The sequence below is a fragment of the Suricata suricatta genome, chromosome 8 (assembly GCF_006229205.1).
Source record: "Suricata suricatta isolate VVHF042 chromosome 8, meerkat_22Aug2017_6uvM2_HiC, whole genome shotgun sequence".
NCBI classification, from domain to species: Eukaryota; Metazoa; Chordata; class Mammalia; order Carnivora; family Herpestidae; genus Suricata; species Suricata suricatta.
This window is the reverse complement of record NC_043707.1, coordinates 22,467,652-22,478,243: the sequence shown is the minus strand read 5'-3', so window position 1 is coordinate 22,478,243 and position 10,592 is coordinate 22,467,652. Positions and strand designations below refer to the sequence as shown.

General features: G+C 54.4%; 2 protein-coding genes across 3 annotated transcripts in view; one reads left to right on the top strand and one right to left on the bottom strand.

Annotated features, from left to right (window-relative positions):
- Positions 1-730: 730 nt before the first annotated feature.
- Positions 731-6,472, bottom strand: ARMC5 (armadillo repeat containing 5). Its single transcript, XM_029945978.1, has 6 exons — positions 5,968-6,472; positions 4,544-4,651; positions 3,658-4,444; positions 2,637-3,142; positions 1,901-2,033; positions 731-1,798 (listed from the first exon to the last, which is right to left on the bottom strand). The coding sequence occupies exons 1-6, from the start codon at positions 6,443-6,445 to the stop codon at positions 979-981; spliced, it is 2,832 nt and encodes a 943-aa protein (XP_029801838.1). The 5' UTR covers positions 6,446-6,472; the 3' UTR covers positions 731-978.
- Positions 6,473-7,857: 1,385 nt separating this feature from the next.
- LOC115297841 (zinc finger protein 660-like) overlaps positions 7,858-10,592 on the top strand; it is an 11,804-nt gene continuing 9,069 nt past the window's right edge. Inside the window, exons 1-2 of one of the 2 annotated variants that reach the window (XR_003911490.1) lie at positions 9,418-9,445; positions 9,826-10,033. Coding sequence is in view for 1 of the 2 variants with exons in the window: in XM_029945984.1 (XP_029801844.1) it covers positions 8,169-8,466 (298 nt within the window). In the remaining variant the exon portion in view is untranslated. Of the gene's footprint in view, positions 8,467-9,417; positions 9,446-9,825; positions 10,034-10,592 lie in introns of those variants that run through there. The other variant, XM_029945984.1, reaches the window with a different exon arrangement.

The following is a 10,592-nucleotide window of genomic DNA, read 5'->3' as shown; positions in this document are numbered from 1 at the left end:
AGTATTTTTAAAAAGCTCTCTGGGTAGTTCTAACGCACAGTCTAAGAACAGAGACCTGGACACGTACAGAAGCACAGAGCTAGCAAGTGTCAACTTTAGCTCCCCCAAAGCTGCCTGGCAGCGCTGTCCAGGCGCCCACCCTCCTTGAAGTCAAGCTGCCACCTGAGTGGCTTAGTGATCTGGGATCCTGGTGATGTAGATCCCGCCTTGAGAGACCACATCTAGCACAACATGAGCTGAATACAGCCTGGAGCTCTGGCCCTTTCTCAGCAAAACTAAGACAGGGCCTCAGGGACCGTAGGAACATAGAGGTCTTCCTTCAGGCTAGTAGCAGAAGGACATTTGGTCCAAGAGATGAAAACAGACAGAGACTGAAGACTGAAGATGAGTAAAGATCACTCAGGAAACAGTAATGCCAAGGCCTTGGACATACATCCCCACCCTCACAGCTTTGCCTCAGCCCAGCCCCTTCAAAAGACACTAACCGAAGTCTGTGGGTCTAGCTGGGTGTCTGGGCAATGAAGTTGCGTAAGCAAGAAGCAGGCTTCCCCCAGTACTCGACTATCCCAGGACTCCAGGAACCACTGCATACTTACTTATTAAGCTCCTACACACCGAGGGTGGCCTGTAGTGAGACACAGCAACCTGGATAAGACCCTGTTTGATGGGTGAAGGGAGGGGGGGGGATGACTCTCACAAGAAAGTAAGCAGAGACATCACACAATAGGGGTATCCGATTCCAAAGTTTTTAATCTCAACTCTGGAAGGCTGGCCCAGGCCAGGTGCCTGGAGCCCTGGGCTGTTCTCCACCTGTGGGTCCCACACTCAGACCCTGGCGTCTTCAGACCATCATCCTGGGGTATGGTTCCTTTCTTTCATCGGTCCTCAATGGTGACTTCCGCTCAACCTCCTCTTATGCTGCTCTGAGGAAGTCCTTCTTCATAGCCAACTCATCCTTGGATCCCTTGCCAGGGGACATCAACAGTCTAAGCTGGAACCCTTGCCCCCAAGTTCAACCCCCATTACCACAGCCAATAAAGCCTCAGTCAGGGGCCCTGACTCCTCGCCTGCTGCTTCCACAAGCCCAACTAAGGCCAAGGCCCGTTTCCGTGGGCACTGCCCTGGTCCCAGGGTCCAGCGGGCACAATGGGCAACCAGCCGGGGCCGGCCCAAGCGGAATACTTCACCCACTGACTCTGGGCCACCATGGGGTCCCAGGTGGATATGGCCCACAGCCTCTTCCAGCTCCTCCTCCAGCCCAGGGAGCAAAAAACGGCCAGCAGCCTCCAGGGCCTCCTCAGCCTCTGAGCCCAGCAAGGGCTGGCCTGGTGGGGGCACAGGCCCCAGGGCAGCCCCACAGCCCCGGCAGCCATGCAAGTGGTGCAGGACAGGCCAGGCTGCACTGGGTGACAGGCCTCGAAGTGGCACCAGGTCCATCTGGGCTTCGGCAAAGCTGCCAGCTAGCAAGGCCCGGAAGAAAGGGGAGGCAGTGGCTGAGGCAGCTCGCTGGGCAGGGAGCCGTAGGCCTGAGTCCAGTAGGAAGTGCAGGTCAGGGGCTGGGATGGGGGCTGGGCCCAGCAGATGTTCATAAAGGCAAGGAGAGGGGGCATCTAGGTCCAAGGGGATTGTAGGTGAGAGGGCTGGGCTCACAGTGGGAGACACCAGGCCTTGGAGGCAGGAAAGGGAGTCCGCAGCAAAGAAGAGGAAGAGTGGATGTGGAGCCGGCCGAGTTAGTGCCGAGAGGAGAAGCCGGAGGCCGCCCTGGTCCAGAAGTAGCCGGCGCCACAGAGAGGGTTTCCTTTGGGAAGAAAGGGAATCTTTCAGAAGGTGTAAAAGGGTGGCATTAGGGAATAGCACCCTTGCTTTCCTGATCCCTGTGAGGCACCCACATCCCCCTCACCGACAGATGAAGGGCAGTGTCAGTGCGCAGGCCACACGGTCCTCAGGGCTTCCAGAGAGCAGCAGATGAGTGAGGGCACCCACTCCAAAGGGTGATTCGGCCTGCACGGTCAGGTTCTGCAGCAGCATCTCACCTGCAGAGAGGAGCAGAGCAGGTCAGATTGGGAGTCAATGTCCCAACTCTGGGTCCTTCAAAGGAATGAGGCTAAAACCTCAGGGCATGGAAGAGGGGATGACTGCAGGCCCTAGAGGGAAAGGGTCCAGATGCTAGGACCTGGAGATCAAGGGCAAGAACAAAGTGTAATGGTCAGGGAGTACATCTGGGTTCTAAAGGACTCAGAATATGCAGTCAGGACACAGAAGACAGGGCAGTCCCTGGCAGTGTTGAGATTGGTGGGGGGCCAGGAGGACATGGCACCTGAGCCGGAGTTTTCCAACTCACTGTGCCCAGTGGGAAGACAGTCAGGACAGTGCAGAAATAAGAACAGATTGGGTAATGAAATATGGACAAACATGATTCTAAGTTGTTAGGACAAGCCTCGTGTTGGGGTATGTAGGCCTGAAGACTTGGGCAGAGGACGGAGCAGAACTTTGCATGCTGGGAGTCCCTCCCTCTTCCCACCTGGTGACTGAGGTTGGATGGTGGGCTAGGCAGGGCAGTGAGAAAGCTACGAACAGCAAAGTGAGGTTCTCAGTCCAGAACCAGAGGGGGATGGGGCCTCTCATGGGGAACACACCCAGCTCCCGGTGCTGGCGTCGAGCTGGGCGGGCACGCAGTGTGGGCCAATCATCCGGGGCGACACCTAACACAAGCCAGGCACGCAGCAGTGCAGCACCATAGCTGCGCACAAAGGCCTCGAGACAGGCAGGGTTGCAGGTAAGGCGTGTCAGGATGCGCAGTGCCCGTGGGCTCGGTGGACCTGGTGAGCCCGTCACGTAGGCCAGCAGGCCACATAGGGCCGGGCTGGTCACCAATGCTCCACTTGGGTCGGGAGCCTGGGAGAAGCGTGACAACAGCAGCAGCGCTGGCCCCTCGCGACCCCAAGGCTCCTCAGAGGTGGCAGCAGGGCTGCGGCCAGGTGTGCGCAGTGTGCGAGGCGTCCGCAGTGAGGCTGGGCCCAGGGTGGGGCTGGTTGGCTCAGCTGGCTCTGGTGGCGGTGGAGGTGGGGGATATCGCTCAGGGGACCAGTCAGGAGAGATGTCTCCCGGGCCTGCAGCGTAGCCTTCGGAGATCAGCCATGACCTGTAGAGGGGAAAACAGGGAGACTGAACCCAGAACCACAACAAAGGAGCAGAGCCAAAGAGCTGTCATGTAAAACTAGGTGACAGAAGCCAGGGAGAGGAAAGGGGGTCAGGGGAGATAGGAGAAAAAGGAATAGGGAAAAATACCCCAACTGAATCGGCAGTTAGTGATACCTATTATATACAAAGCCCAGTATTAGGTACCGGGCATAGGTAATAAATAATCTAAAGTCCCCGTCCTCCTAGAATTTATATTCTATTGAGGGGAGAACAGACAACAAAGTAAAAATGGTCCAGTGAACCTGTCTGGGTCCCAAAGTTCAGATGTGCTGGGGTACAGCCAAGGCCAAAGGCGGACCCAGGAAAAAGGAGTTGCGTTTAATGATGACTAGAAAGTGGTCACATTTGGGGAGAATGAGGAATCAGGAATCAGAGTCAACAAGAGTTGACTGAGACAGAATGGGCTCGTGAAGAGAGCCAGACCCCTCAACCCACAGCAGTCAGGTGGGGATTCACCTTAGGCTTCGGAAGCTTCCAGGTTCTGCCCGCTCAGGGGTCTGCTCCTCAGGAAAGTCCCAGGAAGCAGCTTCTCTTCCTTCTTCTTCCTCTTCACCGGCATCACCACACAGCTGCCCAGCCAAGAGAGGTACAAGTCCCAGAGCTTGTAGCCGACCCAGGGCTCCAGTATCATAGAGGAAGCCCACAAGGGCAGCCACGACACGAAGGTGCCAGGCACTGGCACGAGGGTCCCGAAGCAGGCCCATCAACAGCTCCAAACCACCAGCATCCCGCAGCCGGGCCCGGTTGATGGCCTCCCGGCACAGCAGGCACACGGCCCGTACTAGGGGCTGCTGAGAGGCTGGGCCAGCCCCATTGAGTCCCCTGCGTCGCCGAAGTTCATCCAGTAGTACCTCCACACCACCAGCATTGCCCAGTGCAGGCCGTACAAGGCCCTGGGCACACAGGTTGGCAAGGATCAAGATAGTTGCCTCTCGTACTGCCTTTTTGGAGTGGGAGGCCAAACTGACCAATGGGCCTAATCCCCCACCCAGACTTAGCTGCTCAGCACACGCCCGGGAGCAGCCTCGACTCAGCTCCAAGAGGGCACGGACTAGGGCCAAGGTCAGTGCAGGGTCTGGCGCAGCAGCCAGAAGCTCGGCCAGAGGGCGCACTGCTCCCTGCTGTGCCAGAGCCAGGCGGTGCTGGGGTGAGTCGGCCAGGTTGCGGAGGGCACGCACCACACTCTGCAGGCACTGGGAGTCCTGGCAGGCTGTCAGGCTCTCGACCAGCAAGGGAACAGCACCTGGAGAAGGAAGAGGAGTATGAAGAGTGAGCAAGGAGATACCCAAGCCCCTTCTCCCACCCCAAGCCCTAGCTAACTCCACGCTCAGAGTCTTCTCACCAGCAGAATGGATGTCCCCACAGCTCTCAGGTTCCATGGCTAAGTTCCCCAGAGCACGGGCTGTTCTGTTCTGGATGCTGTCTGTCTTCACACACTGAAGAATAGTCACTGCAAGATAATTTGGTCTCTTGAGGGTCCTGCCCCTTCTTGTCTCTCTCATTAATGACCTTAGGAATGTGACCTGAGAGGGTCAGAAAAGGCCTCCAGAAAAGGTTGACACTTACTGGGCCTGAAAACTTAAATAGGTAGGTATTTGTTAGAAAGATGGTGGGTGGGGGTGTTACAGGACATGTCGGGTCTGGAAGCAGCCTTTGCAAAGGCCCACAAGCGAGATCCCATGTCTGTGCTATGCTCTCATGAAGGACCTCGAATGCCAGGCAAGACTTGAATATGAAGGCACTGGGAACCACATTGAGTTTTAAGAATAGAAGTGAAGTGATACAATCTGGTAGCCACGGGGAGAATGGATTACGGGGGAAACGAATAAGGCAGGGAGGGCAGCAAGGAGGCTGTCCAATTGTTAACGTGAGAAAGGACAGTGGCTTAAAGCAAGTCAGCTATCACCACAGCCCAGCACTTGGGCACCAGTCTCTGGGGCACATAATAGAAGAAGGAATAAGTGTGGATGGATATAGGAATTACTTAAAATGCAGAACAGGGGCATCTGGGTGTCTCAGTCCCTTAAGTCTCCGACTTCGGCTCAGGTCATGATCTCAGAGTTCGTGGGTTTGAGCCCTGCACTGGGGTCTGTGCTGACAGCTCAGAGCCTGGAGCCTACTTCAGATTGTGTCTCCCTCTCTCTCTGCCCCTTCCCCCCTCATACTGTCTCTCAAAAACGAATAAATGTTAAAAAAAATTTTTTAATGCAGAGCAGTGATTGAATTATATGCTAATAACAAAACTTACTTCGTCAAAACTGGCAGGCACTCTGTAAACTGTGTTCACAACATTGCCACTAGGAGGCGCCAACTTAGCTGGTACACAGAAAAGCTTGCTATCTTTTGTTAGGATTTGTTCTTTGCTAGTTTTTAACACCTCAAAGTACCTAGTTCATGCTTAGAGTATCTGTGATCTATGTTTGTATTTCATTTTCTCCCTACTTCAGTTTTGCTAGGTAGCTATTATTATTCAATTTTACAACAAGGAATCTTAGCCTCAGTTCTCTTGGTCTAGCTCACCACAGAAAACCACTACAACTTCTAACCTCAAGTTCATCAAATGGGAGCCCTGCACAAGGCCACTCAGTAGCCAGGATCGGGTATAATCTATAAGGAAGTATTGAAGGATTGAGAGTTTAGGAGTGCTGCGCGGTCAGAAGGCGTGTTCTACCAGGATACAACACAAAGAACTCAAGACTCCGCCCAAGCCCAGAGAAGGAAAGAATAGAGTGGAATCCTTCTAGGAAATGAGGGCGGGGCACTTACCCAAAGAGAAAATGCCTCCGAGCCTGCGCACTTCAGCCCGGCACGCCCCTTCCGTACAGCAGTTGGCTAGGATGCTAAGCGCCAAGTCCAGGGTCTTGCGCAGGCGCGCTGGCGGCGAGGACGACGACGACGACGACGCAGAGGGGGCAGGGCCCGACGAAGGGGCGGGGCCATCACAAGTCGCTGACTCGACCGACGAGGGGGCGGAGCCTGGGCCAGCCTGGGATGGGGCGGGACCCGCTGCAGCCGCTCGCCGCAGCAGCGCGAGAAGGGGGCGGAGCCCGCCGCGCGCCCGGAAGCGCTCGATTCCCCCTGCTGCCTTGACGTGGCGTGTGCGGAGGACAAAGAGCGCACGCCCCAAGGGTGTCTCGTTGGTAGCTATGTCCTTTCCCCCACCTAGACCCTCCCCGGCCGCCGCTGTGAGCTGCGCGAGGCAAAACGAGAGCGAGTCCGTGAGAGTTGGTTTCGCAGCCGCCATCTTGGCTCGAGCCTAAGGCTCCGCCCCCTCCTCGCTGTTCTTCCAAGGGAGCGGAACTGGGAGAGAGGGGCGTGGTCAGGCACCTCCTCTCTGACGCTTTTTAAGTAGCGCCGCCGCAGTTATTTTGCAAGTTGGAAGTTGTAGTTCTCGATCCCTGCACTGTGGGCAGTCGCCGAAGACACGTAGAGAGTAATGGTCATCTAATCGTTGTGCTAACTCAAGAGTCGTGTGCGGTGCATGCTGGGATATGTAGTCCGCGCCTTGCTTAGCATGCCTCGCTTAGGATGGAGGGGAAATTGAGGCAACTCCCTCCCAGTGGGCTGGTTCTTTTGGAGAACCCAGACATCCGACCATGGAGTCTCAGTACCGTGTTCCTCCAAGTGACGTGGCTATTCCGTCCCCCCGCGTGTCCATCACACCGACACCCTTTTCCTCCCGGCTCGCTTCGCTGCCCACAGTGATGGCCTGGGCACCGAAGTCCGTGTTGACGGACTCAGGACCGCGAGCCAGGCCAAAAGTGTCAAGTTCCTGGCTGCAGATTGGGAGCTCTTGCTCAGTGAGGTGAATGAGAGGGTTAAACCTACCGAGACCGTTTCCTGCCACTTCCTAGAGCGGCACGGCTATTGGACATTTCCGCTTCCTGTGCTGGATCCCTGGGTCCCGAAGGTCTCACCTCCGTGCTTGTGTACCGAGTGGATGGTTTTTAGGAAACGGGGCTTTCTTCCCGGAGACGCAGTCAACGTCGTCAGAAGGGGCAAGGGAGAACTAGTACGGGGCGGAGCGGCAGGGAAACCAGACATTAGGATCCCAGGAAGTCCCGGGTCCACCCTCTTTAGAAGAGTTGTTCCACCAGAGCTGCCCTTCCTGGTGTGGCTGCGATAGCCAGCCGCCTGGGAAATGCTGCTGGACTTGCAATACCTATGTAGGTCGGGCTCTGGCCCAGGGAAGAAGCTTCTGACAGACGAACTGTCCTGCAATCCCCGAAGCCTTCGAGTGCCGGGAGTGGACTGACCGCAGCCTACCTCCCTGAGCTTAACCACCAAAGCAACCATGTGGGTGGTAATCCCTCTACTGTTCGGAATGTGTCAGAAGCTTCCAACGTGGCTCAGATCTAGTTAAGCACTACCAGATACACACTGGCGAGAAACCATACCTCCGGCCTGCGTGTGGCCGTTGCTACAGCCTGAGCTCCCAACCTCCAGCAACACTGTGGTTTCCCTCTCAGGGTTCCGGCCCTACAAGTTTCCGGAGTGTGGGGAGGCTTTTGGCCATAGCTCTACTTGGGTAAACACCAACAGCAGCACACCGTTGAGAAGTCCTGTACCTGCTGACTGTACTAAGACTCAGCGTTAGTTCCAGTCTAATCCAGCACCCGTATGCGCACAAGAGGCAAGAAACCCTATTGTGGGGACTGCAGAAGAGCTTCAGCTTTAGCTGGAACCTGTTACAGCACCAGCGCTCACAGGGGTACGAAGCTCTTACTAGTTTGCCTGGTGCAGTGACTGCTTTGGGCACAGCTCTTATCTGCTCAAGCCCCAATGTTCACACACTGGGGAGAAGCCTTATCATTGTGAGTGGGGCAAGAACTTCACCGACAGTTCAGACTGCCGATGACACCAGCATACACATATAATTAAGAATGATCCTTCAAGTGTTCAGAGTGTGACTGTGGCTTTGGTGAGGGCATCCAATTCACTGAGTACCAGCACATCTACTTCGGTGAATGACCCTATGCCTGTTCAGAATGTGGCAAAAGCTACCCACAGCTCCAAGCTCCTTAGACACCAATGCTCCCATGCAGGCGAGAAGCCCTATAAGTACCCCAGTTGCAGCAAGTTTTGGAGACCATTCACATTTGCTGCAGCACCAACATACTCAGGCTAGCAGCCTTACACTTGGCAGTGAGTGTGGCAAGAGCTTCAGCCAGAATTCCGACCTGCTCATCCATCAGATGGCCCACAGTGAGAAGCCCTATGCCTGCCTGCAATGTGGCAAGGCATTTGCCCACAGCTCCAACCTAGGTCAGCACCAACAGATGCGTGAGGGTGCAGCCCCTGCCAATATCCCTGGCTTCAGTTTCAGCCCAAACCTCAGTTCTAACTTTGCCCCAGGCCTGGAGGAGCCTGAGGGCACCAGCATCTCTAAGCAAACCTCTTTTCTGCTCCTCTAGGGCTATTGATTCCTAGACTGAAGCAGGGAACCCAGGCTGGAAGAATTAGAAGAGTAGAGCTAGGATCACTGTCTTCTAAAAGCCTTCCCAGAAAAGAAGGCTTAACCTTGTTTTTTGAGCCTCCAGAGTCAGAATACCAGCTGGAGGGAGAGTTTTTTTGATGGTAGGAGGTATCCAGTACTGGGATGCAGGACACCCGTGGCAGTTGCTGATCTTTTCATTGGCCTAGGGAATGATGGGCTTAATCATTCCAAGAGCAACAACTGACTCATCCCAGAGGAATGGGATTCCAGGCACCCCTTGAGGAACATAGTTGGTGGGGGGACCTAACCCCCAGAGGGGACCATAAAGAAGGCTGTATACTGACAGAAGGACCAGAAAAATTATACTTGGGACTGCCATGTGAGCTCTGGGATATATGACCCGTGTGAAAGATAGTAGTCTTTACAGTGAAGTTGGGGCTGGTAGGGCCCAGGGCCAAAGCACAGGACCAGGAGCCCTATCTGTTGACTTCATGCTTTGTGACATTTCTAGGCAGGGGCAAAAGGCCCAAGGTTTGTATCTGCCCATCTCCCTTCTTTTACCCCTTCCCTTGCAGGTTTCCCAGATCTTTTGTCAGATCCCTCAACAGAGGAAAAAAATGGTAAATATTCACTTGTGCATCGATATTGAGGACTGAACTTGGTCTGGGCGTGGGAGAGAGCTGCCCAAATAAATGCACTTCTATTATGACGCTAGAGGCAGGCTTCCCAAAGCACTACATAACTGTGCCCAAGCCCTTCCCATAGCTGTTTGTGTTCCTGGGAGAGACAGGGGCTGGACTTTTTGAGGTGAGAGGAGACTTAAATGCCCACCTCTGTGGGACCCTGTTTCCACCATTAGCCCCATGTATGCAGCACCCTGTCCCCAAATTTTGCCTTCTTTTATCAGGCTTGCTGTGTCTCTGGACATTGTACTCATGTAGAATAGGGGTGAAGGGAAGGAATGTGTAGCAAACCCTCTCTCAGCTTCTAGCAGCGTGTCCAGGCCTATCTCTTCTTGGCTACATGATCTTGGACAGGTCTACCTCTTCTGATTTTCAGTTTCTTTATCTGTAAGACAGGAATAATGATGGCTCACTAGGTACTGTTGAGGATTCCATGGGATCACCTACATGAAACACCTGGGTCAAGGGAGTGACTCTAAACCTCAGTTCTCCTATCTCTTTCAGGTCTAGAGCCCTTTCGTTGGTGGTGTCAGTCAATAAGCATTATGCCAGCTCGTGTGCTAGCTCCTCCCTAAAGTTAACAAAAATGAGCAAGGCAGCCTCTGTCCTGGGGTAACTTGGTGTCATGAAGGAGATTGTGCACAACCTAGTGCACAATCCTGGAGGTGGAGGAAAGGCCTAACCTGGACCAAGTCTGAGAGGCTTCCTTGAGGTGACATATAATTAATACTACTTAACTTCTTAACGGGGGAGTAACAAATGCCCCTGGCATGGGGCCAGTGATGAAAGGAAGGATTCTTGCCATGTTTCTTATCAGTGGCACTTCATGTTTTTTATTTATTTTTGAGAGACAGAGAGACAGCACAAGCAGGGGAGAGTCAGATACAGAGGGAGACACAGCATCCAAAGCAGGCTCCAGGCTAGCTGTCAGCACAGAGCCCGACGCGGGGCTTGAACCCGCAAACTGTGAGATCATGACCTGAGCCGAAGCTGGAGGCTTAACCGACTGAGCCACCCAGGCGCCCCTATTAGTGGCACTTCGAAGAGCACAGGGGTCTGAATTAGAGGCCTGAGCCGAGTACATACATAGGTGGCACTCAGTAAATAGTTGCTGTGACCGGGTCCTGTGTATACTGCTCACCCGAGTTGGGCTTTACCTTCCTCAGAGCCATATTACGTACTGTACAAAATCTATAACTGCACATGAATGTTGTCGGGGCCCAGGAGGCCAAAAAACCTCCCGCATAGCGACCATTGATGGCAAGGCCCCC